General features: G+C 41.2%; 1 protein-coding gene across 2 annotated transcripts; it reads left to right on the top strand.

The window, feature by feature from the left end:
- Window positions 1-3,386: 3,386 nt before the first annotated feature.
- On the top strand, window positions 3,387-6,683 carry LOC147423297 (protein IQ-DOMAIN 6-like). 2 transcript variants are annotated; one of them, XM_086501390.1, is made up of 5 exons: window positions 3,387-3,545; window positions 4,053-4,153; window positions 4,369-4,584; window positions 5,149-5,280; window positions 5,688-6,683. In XM_086501390.1, the coding sequence occupies exons 2-5, from the start codon at window positions 4,073-4,075 to the stop codon at window positions 6,219-6,221; spliced, it is 963 nt and encodes a 320-aa protein (XP_086357516.1). In that variant the 5' UTR covers window positions 3,387-3,545; window positions 4,053-4,072; the 3' UTR covers window positions 6,222-6,683. The 2 variants fall into 2 exon arrangements, with proteins under 2 accessions (XP_086357516.1, XP_086357517.1); XM_086501391.1 differs by lacking the exon at window positions 3,387-3,545 and adding an exon at window positions 3,561-3,832.
- Window positions 6,684-12,201: the final 5,518 nt, after the last annotated feature.

The raw sequence follows: 12,201 nt of genomic DNA, 5'->3' as shown, positions 1-12,201 counted from the left end.
ATGAATATGTGCTTTCACTATGGCTTCCTCAAGTGTTTTAGGGTCTTGGGTCTTGACATACTTCTTAAGCTCGGGTGTCAGACCTCGTATGAACCCTCGTACTTGTTGAAAGGTATCCAAGCCTTCCAACTTGAGGATAACATCTCGATAGTGAGAGATATATTCAAGGAGTGATGGGTATTGGCGCATGGAACATGTGTCCCAAGCTGTCCAATTCCGATCGGCCTCATTTGTAGGCAAAAATTCCTTGCTAAACATTGCTTCAAAGGCTGCCCAACTCTGTGGTATGATGTTCTTCTCCTTGAGAGACATCCACCATTTGTAGGCCTTGCCTTCTAGAGTTAAGCTCGTCTGTAGAGCTCTGAGTGCATCCGGAGTACGCCGTAAGGCGTGAATTCCACCCCCCTTGCTGAGAAAGATATTCACTGCATCCTTATTGTGGTCTCGGTCTTCTCCCTTAAAGACTGGTGGTTTAAAGTTCTTTAACAAGTCATCCACCTCTTTGGCAGTGAGAGTATGCAACGTATCAGTAGTTGGGCCTTGCCCTTGTATGCCAACGTGCTCATGCATGTGGAGTGTCACCAGGACTCTTAGACTGCTGATGCATTAATTGAATTACTAATGTAGAGAGTTTAGTAACATTTTCATTTAAAGCTTTAAATTTTCATCCATGCGTGTCGTGCGTGTGTAGTGCACGAAATTCTTGAATATCGAGCAACTCATAAGTATCTTCTCCTGCCATAGCGTCGCGGGTACTCTCCTTGAGAGGATCCGGCCGCGGGCCATCATTGGTAGGATCAGGAGTACTTTGCTCAAAATCAAATGTCATATTGATATCTGAATCCATGGTTACACAGTGCGGTGAAAGAAGTACTTAGAAAATATACCTAATATTGGGAGCACTCGCAAAGCATAGTAGTCGTGCTAACTCCGTCAAAATCGAGAGTAGTCCGCTGTATATGGAATTTCACGAGCTCGTGATAGTTGAATCAATTAGGCTTGAAGATGCCGACAAAAACTTGTAATTGTTCGCTTTGAAACGTCGTAGATGACTGAATCTTCCCAAAGGAAGAAGTTGCAATAGATACTCGTTCGAAACTTCAACTCCGTCGAAATTTAACTTCTACCGAGTTCTGCAATTTCTGAAATTCTGACAGTTTGCCAAAAATTTCGTGGCCCCTTGCCGATTCTTATGTCAAATCTCGGCCGACAACCGACGAAAACCTTGTGAATGGGGTGTGTGCCTGGGTGGGCACGCACCCTAGCTTGAGAATTTTGAGGAATTGCCCAAGGCCAAAGGCCTTAGGACACCCTGAGTGTGAAAAAAAACGCCGCCCACAGTGACTACGGCGACTTGTAGCGCTGCGAGGGCGAGGGAGAGAGAGATATGCTCATGCGGGCGCCGCCACAGTGACGGGATATGCTCCCCGTCGCAGCGCGCATCCGCCAAGCCAAGCCACGCGAGATATGGCGGAGGTCGAGGTCTCCTCCCTCCTCGACACAAGTGGCTCTGCACGCGTCAAGGGTTTTCGGCTCCTCCCTTAGCAGCGGCCCTTCACATGCAAAAAGCTCCCAGTGGCTCCACGCCCTCTTGCCCAAAATAGACCATGCTCTGATACCAATGTAAGACAGGGGTGACTAGAGCCTGAGATTCCACCACCCAACCACCCTTTATATAGGCATGCCCCTGGCCCTTTGCCCTAGTTGGACTCCCCGTTCCACACCGCCTAGCCCGGCCCTGCCTTGTCTAGTCCGGCCTTGCCAGTGTCTTGACATTTGTGTGGTGGAAGCCAACCATACAAGCAACACACACGTAGAGGAGCAGCCGCATTTTGCATGTACTGTTCGACACTTGCCATACATGTATCGAACTATAGAGTTTTATTAGGATGCAAGATTAAATTTGTGTGCTTTGAATGATGGAGTCATTTCTCTTTACTAAAGAGGAATTAGAATTCTCTAGTTTCCTAAATGAGTTTCAAGATGTGCTTACGAATGACATTCCTAGGGAGCTACCTCCAAAAAGGGAACAAGATGATCATTCCATAGAACTTCTACCCATACCAATTGGTGACCCAGCTCCACCTCAATAGGACTAAAAGAATGTTATTCAATAGAGGCTTTGAAGGGCTTAATAGCTACTATATGCCTATGTGCGAGTCCAAGTTCTAGTGGAAAGCTTGACAGTGGCCCAAGACAACCACTTCTTCAAACCAAAAACTAAGGATGTCTACCACACTCTAATGAGCTCGATTAACTAGTTTTTCTCCCTTAACAAGCAACGGGGAAAACAATGGCCAGAGGCAAGGTAGGTGGTGATAGCAAATAACATTTGGTGATGAAGATCTTTCTGTGGAAGATCTTATGGGGGGATTTGTCGACAGGAGTAAAAGTTATAGCCAGAGATATTGTCTTTGCTAGATGTTCAGGATACAAAATGGCTTGTGAGGACCTCCCTAACTTGTTCAAGGAGTGCCCACCGACTGTTAGTAGCTTGCCAGGGAAGATTTGCAAATGGGTACAAAAGACCTAGAAAATAAGGTTCATCAAGAACGACATGTTCTTGGAGGGATGATGATGAAAAGCCAAGTATGGCTTATCTGCACCCAAATTGTTAGATTCTTTTACTTTAAGGAAATCCGGAAAGCCAAGAACCTTCGAGTGTTTGAGAATGTTCTATCAACAGCTGGCTTCATGGAGATTGTTCAAGAAAGCAAGGAATTGATTGTTTCTATTGGTAAAAGGAAGGACTCGCACGAGTGGTATAGGGCCATCAACGTTGTATTGATCGAATAGTGCCAACCAGAATATGGGTAGTTGTTTGTCATGCAACACACATCTCCATGGACGTGATAATGATGTTGGTCATCTTTGGTGTTGCTTGTTGCACTAGCTAAACATACACAAAAGGTCCTCTACTGACATTTGAACCCAACAATATATAAGCTTCTACGACAAGTTGGATCGCATTTGACCACTATTCATGTATGGTGGACTCTTATCTTTTTTTGGCAATCCGATGCTTAAAATCAGCTAGTTTAATGGGATTGCGTCCACACGCCTATACTCGCATGTCGTGGGGGTTGAACCATAGCGGACATGCTACAAGCCCCTTGCCTTTACCGCTAGGCCAACTCCCCTTGAGGCTTGACCCCTTGTTCATGGATGGTGGACTCTATCTTGAGGAAGGTTGGAAATTTCTTATATTGGTGCCCAAAGGCCTAGGCTCAATTCCCAATAGCAATCAAGGTTCAAAATTTCAAAAGCTGGAAGCTTGGAGGTTTGGGTGGAGCTTGGAACAAAGAGAAGAAGACAAGAATTTGAAAGTTTTTAAAGGGTTGTGTGTTGTATTGAAGCGTGTAAGATAGGCATGGTGGGTGCCCAAGTGTGAAAAGCAGACTTCCCATGGCGCGTCCCCCACTACCGCACTTCAAATCGGTTTACTTCACTCACTCACGCATGCAGCAGAAGAGACCAGTCTCGCCCAAGTCGCGCATCCTTCTGCAACTTCACCTCCTCTTTGCCATTCTTGAGCTTGGCACCAGGTCTGCCTTTTCCCACCTTGGCAAGCGACTCCGCAATTCTGAAGTTTTCTGCATTCTCGATCACTTCTTGCATCTTTGCCTCTGTGTGTGTGTGTGTGTGTGTGTGTGTGTGTGTTGCGTAGCTCTTCTGTGTGCTTGTACGTGTGTGAGCACTACCCGGAAGTATTTATGCATGGTGGGCGTTTTGAGCGGATCACAAGCTGAGAGAGAGAGTGAGAGAGAGAGTTTGCGCTCATGCAACCTTAGTGCTATGTGTGCCCATGTGTGTCCGCAATCCTACATTTTGGGTACTTGCAATCTATTCGTTTGGCAATGCTTCTGGATGCTTCCCTGTTTAGACGTGGTTGGATGGTTTTTATACATTTTGTGGGTCTATATGGATGGTCTAAGATTGTATTAGAGTCCATGCATGCTTGTGCATTGCGACATTGTATGTTTTCTCGTTCCAGCCCGAGCATTTCTATCCCCTCTCTCACGCTGGTTTTGATGTTCTCTGGCTTCAAGCAGATAATCAGTCATAACCTCTTATGGGTGCCACTGCAAGGTGGTTGAAAGGATTGATTGGGATAAAGAAGAGTAGAAACAGTCATGGAGAACAGGAAACTCTTGTTAGTTCAATGGCCTTTCTCTTTTTGGCAGATGTTTTCAGCATGTGTGTGTTTGCACATGAGCATGCTATTTGTGTGAAAAAACATATATTTATCAGATTTATATGCACCCGTGCACGCATATGCAATATGTACATGTGGGTGTGTGGGTGCATGCACTCTACTGGAAAATTATTCTTTTTTTGCTGATTGTTTTTGTGTGCAAATGTATGTAGAGGAGCTCAATTTCTAGCAAGTCCAAAAGATGGCTTGGATGGAAAACGGGATCAAGCAAAGCAAAGAGGGAGCTGCAGGATAAGAATAAGAGCTTAGGATGTGAGTCAACTAGATATCTTCATGCTGAGGATTTTGACCAGTCTCGTCAACATCTTGAGAGCTTGAAAGCACAGTGGGCTGCAATTCGAATTCAGTGTGCATTTAGAAGACTTCTGGTTTGCTTCTCTCTCTCTCTCTCTCTCTCTCTCTCTCTCTCTCTCTCAAAGCATGTCAATTCTTGTTCCATTGTAATGCTTCATAGCACACTGGGGTCACGCATGACGCATGCGAAAATGCCAGTGCTTAAAAAAACAGATTTTTTTTCAAATAACTGGGACAACCTACATAATGATAAGTTTAGAGGTAATTTGAATATATTTAAGGATTTTACACTAAATGCTTCCAAATTGTGTTGGTTTTCCTACCTGATAAAACAAAATTTAGAGTTATTTGTAGGTAGGATTAAACTAAAGCTAGGTAGGTACTTTTGAGCACTGATTATTCCATGCATGTGTTGCGCACATGCATGTGGTGGCATCCACACTCCTTCATGATCATTTATTACTATGTGCAGATTCCACCTCTTTTTCAGAAATGCATCATTCCATAATTTATGCTTTTCATATGGATCATGTTCTTGCCTTATGTGTACATAAAACACCTACTGAAAGTAGAGCACTATTACTGCTTGTTCTGGCACTTACAATGCAGAAACTTTATGCTTGCTCTGATCATAACAGGCGAAAAGAGCACTTAAGGCACTCAAAGCAATTGTAAGGATACAAGCAATCATACGAGGGCGCTTGGTGCGAAGTCAAGTTGCAAGGGCCCATCATCTTTCAATCAAAGCTCTATGTTATGAGACGACCAAGGTTAGCTCTTTATATTTCTTTGTTTTTGGAGTACTTTTCTGAAGAGAACTCATTGCATGCAGCCCATGGTTTCTTCAGCATGCAAAATCAGACATTCACAACCGTAAATGAGGAAAACATGTTTGGTTTTGGATTTTCATGAAGTGTCAGGCATTGTAGGGTGTAGCTTGCACTCTCTTTATAAACAAGTTCATGCTGACTTTTTCTCATGCACATTGTGCACTGAAATATTTGTGGCCAAACAACATACAGATGTGATAGTCAGGTTTCAGTAATGACCAAAAGCTTGCTGATTTATTTCTTACCTGAATTCTTGAGAATACCCCATATGTATATCTACAGACATATGTAGTTATGCTTTCACATGCACTTTACTTAATTCAACTTTTTGTGCTTTGTCTTTGAAGAGAAAGGAATGGTGTAGTCATCGAGGTTCTGTTCAAGAGATTGAAGCACGACGTCGACACAAAAGTGATGGTGCATCGAGAAGGGAGAGAGCCATGGCATATGCAGACTTGCATCAAGCCATAGCAAAGAGAACTGAGTTTTGGCAGGCATGGCAAAGAGAGCGGCACGAATTTAAAGTGCAAGCAGTACAAGGGATGCCAGAGATTGCCATATCGTACTACTATTCAGGACCTATTCTGCCATCATTGGCAACATCCACTTTCCCAACAATGTCATCTTGTGCTCAAGAGCATTATAGCAAAGGTGAACACAACAGTGAGTGCAACCGTGAAGGGACATCTCCGAGCATATCAAGGCCTGGCTACATGGATGCCACCATATCCATGAGGGCTAAAAGCAAGGCCAACTTGGGTGCTGGTAATAGCTTACAGCAACTGACATGTCAATTCCCTGGGTATGTCTATCCGGTGCGGCGACGGCATTCGTCTATAGCTGGCCTTGATACCCACCATCTCCTCCTACATTGCAGGTAAAGCCACTGCATTGGGCCATGGCAAGAAGATTTTTAATTGTAGATATGCCTTCTTTTGCAATGAGGGGAGAAATTCAAAGTTGGGATGTATTGGGTCAATGGCAAATGAATGTCTCAACCTCAATGCAGTCAATTAGGATTTTTTTTGGCCCTTATTGTTGCAAGTTAAATGGTGCTTGTAGCCTATACATCCAAGTTTGTGGAAATGCCTTTAATGGAAGTGATTGGTGGCTATCTGAAGGTGTGAACTTTGTACGACGAACTGTTCAAAATGAAGGACATTGGCATGAGTGTAGAAGAGTATAGAAGATACACATGATGGAGATCTTGCTAGCAAGAGTAACCATTTTGGAGATGGACTTTGTATGATTACTTGTGAGATGCATGCCTTGTAGAGGCTTACTTCTCTTAAATGCTCTACATGTAAGCTTGTGTGCAATGTTCAAAGTTGAAATTTGCAATTCTTCTCACTCTTTATGTTGCATAGAATTGGCAACTTTTATAGTCTTCTCAATGCTTGGCAAGTCGTACAACAAGCACATCCCTAAGAAAGGTTGTCTAAAAAACAATTTTGCATTTGAGTATTTTACAAGATTATTTCTTTGGGGAGTCATTACAAAAAAAAAAAACTCTATCGTGTTGGTTCGATAGTAGAGATTATTTTATTTTACAGATTTTCACTTTTTCACATAACGAAGGGTGTTGAAAAAATGATCTTGAAAAACAATTATAAATTGAGTAAGAATATGGTTTTTTAAGGTAAACAATTCATAAAGGGTTTAAAACTTGCTTGACATCGAAGCAAGTTTTGAACGTACGTGATATATAGGCTTTACATATAGTGATCCTTTTGAGATTACTTCTCAGTACTTGAATAAGTTTTTGTGGGCATTTTTATTTCTTGGGTGAAAAAATCAACCAAAGTAGAATTTTGAGCGAACATGATCAAACCTCAGATATTGTACCATCATAAAAGAAATAAAAACAATCATAAAAAGTACAATTAAAATATCCAAAGGGATGAGAAATTGTTATTGCTACAAAAAATGTTAGCGAGTAGTTTTATCACAAAATTGCTATTGATTATAAGATACTTACAATGTGTTTGTACGAAAGATTTTTTAAAAGTTATCTATTCTTGATTTCTATAAACGAAAGGATATTACAAACACCAATAGACCACTGTTTTGGTAGTGGTTACATGATTTATTAAAAAAACATATATAGAACACGCAAGTCTGAGCTAAAAATCAATTTTTAAAATTTGAAATGAAGTATTTATGTATCTCATATATCACTCAAGTAAAAGAGGTTTGACTTAAAAATGATTTAATCCTCTTCTAAAATATTTAGATCTACACAAAGTAATTCATTGAACATTTCTATACATAACAATATGAGAGATATAGAATTTAATCATTTTTTGTTATTTCATTGTATTTAAAATGTCTCAAAATCTTAAAAGTAAACATCTATACGTCTTATTATGAATTTGGAGACGAAATTTTGATCTCAAAATGAAATAAAAAGCTTCAAAAGACTTTGACCAATTTAAAGTTTAATAGTTGTTGGAATTTGATTATTTTGACCATATCGTTACATTCGGAACGTCCAAAAACTCTAGAAACGACTGTCCATATATCTCATTTCGACACCCGAAGACGGGATTTCGGAACAAAAAAAGTCTCAAATATCACAATTTGGCCATGTGGTGTTGCGTTCAAGCCCTTGTCAGTATCCCCGTGGGAACATCTCCCTTGGAGCATGCAGATAAACTATACTTCTTATAGAAGTGTGCATGGAAAGTCTCTTTTATATATTGTAAAACTCTTTTTTAGTTGACCAATCAATAGCATAACGTGTGTTTTTGTTGTGTCGACTCTCTCTCTCTCTCTCTCTCTCTCTCTCTCTCTCTGTGCACGTTCCCTCTCGCCATGGCTTGCAGTCGACTCCATCCTCCCTAGCCTCAAAGCTCAACACTGGTATCAGAGCCATTGCTCGGCCTCGGCTCGAGGAGAGAGAAGGATCATCCACCTACAGAGCAAATCAACCAGAATTTCCCTCAATAGGTTCGCCCTGGAAGGCTGTTGCATTCTCAACACTACAACGTGTAATGGAAATGGCCTATGAAATTTGAGAGTAGCGGAATTAAGAACTTAGATGAAGCACTTTTGTGAGATTACTTTGTGAGCATAGCAGGTGGACTTAATTGATGGTAGCAACATAAACATGGTACTTAGTTAACTTGGCATGAACAATACTTTTGCAAGAGAGAGAGAGTTTAGAGAACATGACAACATTTGAGGACCAGATTCATACGGAGCCGGTCCCCCCTCCAATAGGCATTTGTAGGAATGGGGATAGGGAAGAGGAAGAAGAAACATTCCATAGGAGAAAGAAATAGTTCCTCACTTATCATCACTCTTCTTGCTAGCATACATAATAGCATAGTAATGAAGATGGAGAAGATGGCAAGCTTAAGCATTGAAGCATGGCTCTTGGTTGGATTTGCATTCCATAGCCAAGAGTGTTGGTGTAGGCTCTCACTTCTCACAAGCTTGGAGAAGGAGGTGGAGTTCCTCAACTTTCACCAAGTGAGAATGAATCCACAAAATGAGTGTGTGTGTGTGTGTGTGTGTTGTATTCCCCCCAGCACACCCCTTGCTTGATTGGGGCAAGTTCTACCTTTTTCTCATGCCTCAAGCTCATTAAAACCCTCTCCCCCTAGCCAATCACATGCAACATGCATTTCAAGTACATGGGTAGTCTTTGAACAAGTGTCCTCCTTACCCCTTAGAGAGAGAGAGCTTGAAAATATCTAGATATTTGCTAGATGGAACTAGAAGTTCATTGGACTCCTCTTTAGCCCAACCAATAGCATTCAAGCACACCATGTGGCTAAGCATAGAGAGAGTCTGACATGTGTCCCATGTGCCCCTTGAGAAAAGGGTGTCCTTTGGGTGAGTGGGAGGTTAAATCAAAGATTCTCCTAACTTTGGGGCTTTCCCCCTCCTTTGTAGGGTCTCTTTTTGACTCAAGCACCTTACCCCCCATGCATAGGAAGCTTCTCAAGCACCTTCCTCATCAAGCATGACAAGCACCTTAGTCATCAAGCACGACAAGGAAATCAAGCACCTTAGTCATCAACCACGACAAACACCTCAAGCACCTTAGTCAGCAAGCACGACAAGCACCTTAGTCAACAAACACGACAATCACCTCAAGCTTAGGTCGGGTTCCCACCTCAAGCTCAACCCTAGCTTGCCTAAGGTCAAAGGACTTTTAACACTAACTATTGGAGGTCTTTAATGAAGCTAACCCTAAGGTCTTTTAAGCTCCATTAGATGCACGTTGCTCTTTAATAGACTACCTCCTTTTGGACCCGTATTAAGATGTAACCATCTCTCCTCTTGGTCCCCTGTTGAGATAAGTTTAGAAGCACTTATTACACATTGCTCTTTGGTAGACCGTCTCCTTTTTGGACCCCTATTGAGATGCAACCATCTCTCCTTTTGGTCCCCTGCTGAGATAGATCTAGAAGCACATGTCTCTATTCTAACTCTTGTTCCCGTTTATTCTCCCACATTTAATGATCAATTTAATATGAGAAAATCATTTAGGTTAGTCAGGTACTAGATTTTATGACATTACCTCTCTTTTGAAATCATAGTCGTCCTCGACTATGAGGTAGAGAAGATAAAGCCTAGTCATTAGTCCATATTTCTTAGCGGGTAGAGGATCCCCTTTTTACCCTACGACATCATTCCAAGATGGATGACGAATCCATTTGGTGCTTGGGAGACGTAGCTCCTGCAAGCATGTCTGCTCTTTAGTCCATATCATACTTCCAAAGTAAAGTGACAAGTTCTACTTGGTGTTTGGGAGACGCCATCACCACAAACATGATCCTAAGCATGCATACTTATTAAATTTGTGCACAATAAAAAGAGAACTAGTTTTATAAGACAAAAACATTTTTCATTTAAAATGCATTTTCATATGCTTACTCTAGTGCAGCATTGTAAGCATTGACAAGGTTCATATTATCCTTAAGCTAGGTTCTTTGCATCCATCTAGCATCTTTAAAAGAATAATTCTTAAACTTAATAAGATATCGTCAGATAATCTTACCGTTTCTTATTACCTTGTCTTCATGTCATAGGATGGACTCAGATTGAAGTACTTCTTCTTGATCTTCGATTTTTGGAGGGTCTGCAACAACTATTGCTTCTTTTGGTGGCGCTCCTTTGTAAGTCTTATGTAGGTTCTCATGGAAAACATTGTGCATGAGCCAATGGTTGGGCAAATTCACTTGATAAGCCATCTCATTGACTGGCTTAAGAATTTTAAGGACCATAGTATTTTTTTGCTAGTTTAGCATCATACTCTTGGTGGTCCATAGGACTCTTGCCCGTAGTATGCCTCAGATGAGCCTTGAGAAACTTTAGCAAGATCCAATCATTTTCCTTAAAGGCCAAGGCTCTTCTGTGCTTATTAGCAACAACCCTTTTTGCCTTTGCTTTGAGATGGATGTAAGCTCTTTAATCTTTGGACAAGATTCTTGTGAGTCTTGGCTATATTCATCAACAGTGAAGATCTTCCCATGTAGTTTAAGTAGTAAGGGACTTTTGGATCTTCCCTCTTTAACCTCGAAGGGTGCTTTCCCCCCTAGAAGTATGTACAATGTCATTGTACGCATACTCTATAAGAGGTAGGCACTTCTCTAATTGAGAACGTTGATCTACGTCCATGACATAGGCTTTTAGTAGATTCAAGAATCATTAGATTAGTTATTTCATTTTGGTTATCCGTTTGTGGATGATAGGCCAAAAGAGAGATTTAATCTACTTCCCAGGTTCTCAAAGAGACCCTTCCAAAAATTACTGGTCTTCTAGGATCTTTGCCCGACACTATGGATGTTGGAAAGCCATGATGCTTGAAAATTTGAGATCTGAAGAGGGTTCCCATTTGATGTGCCTTAATAGTCTTTTTAACAGGCATAGAGTGTGTTTTCTTGTTAAGCTTGTTGACTCAAACAATCCAAATTGCTTCCCTCAATCAAATTTTAACTTTTGGTATACCATGCATTTTGAAACATACTCTTGTATGTTTACTTTTCATGGTAGATGAACATAAATACATTTCTACTCCTTGAAGAGACGATTATGGAATCCCTCTTTGCCCCGTATAAGGAGAAGTATGGGATTCATACATGACTTGGTTATTGTATGGGTGAGTAACACATAGCCTATTTCCGTTTGGAAGATAACCATCCTTCAAGGGGAATGGTTCTTTTTTCTTCCCTGTTGCAAAGGCTGTAATTATGTACTTAAAGTCTCGGTCAGTAGCATACTCATCTATCATAAAAGATAGATCATTGTGAGTTGCTGTAGACACCACATTTACCCTTGGTCGTTGTGAAAGTGCATTGACCACTTGATTGTGCTTGCCAGCAGTGTGAGAAATATGAAATTTAAATTGCAAAAGAAAAATTTCCCACCTCATTTGTTTGTCGGAGAGCTTGGTTTGCGTCATGAAGTTCTTGAGGCTTTGTGATCCATTCGTAAGATGAATGGAGTCCCCAAGATATAGTGTTTCCATGTGTTTAGGGCATATAGAATATCTAGTAGCTCTTTTTCGTCTTTGCCCAATACTCACTTATCGAAGTTGAGTCTTTGACTCTCATATGCTATGGCATGCCCTTCTTGAAGGAAAATAGCTCCAAGGCAATTACCACAAGCATCACACTGGACCTCAAATGGTTTTGAGAGATCTAGTAGTGTGAGCACATGTTGAGAGATAAAATTCTCCTTAAGCTTCTTGCACTTTTGAAGTCCATGAATACTTAACGTTCTTTTTTGTTAAGTCATGTAATGAGCTTGCTATTAGCGAGAATTTCTTTTAATGAAGCATCTATAGTATGCACACATCCCTATGAAGCTTCGTACCTCATGTAGATTCCTTGGATTAGGCTATCCTTT

The sequence above is a fragment of the Adiantum capillus-veneris genome, chromosome 26 (genome assembly GCF_014529385.1).
Source record: "Adiantum capillus-veneris isolate H3 chromosome 26, ASM1452938v2, whole genome shotgun sequence".
Taxonomy (NCBI): Eukaryota; Viridiplantae; Streptophyta; class Polypodiopsida; order Polypodiales; family Pteridaceae; genus Adiantum; species Adiantum capillus-veneris.
This window is presented reverse-complemented; position numbering and strand designations above follow the sequence as displayed.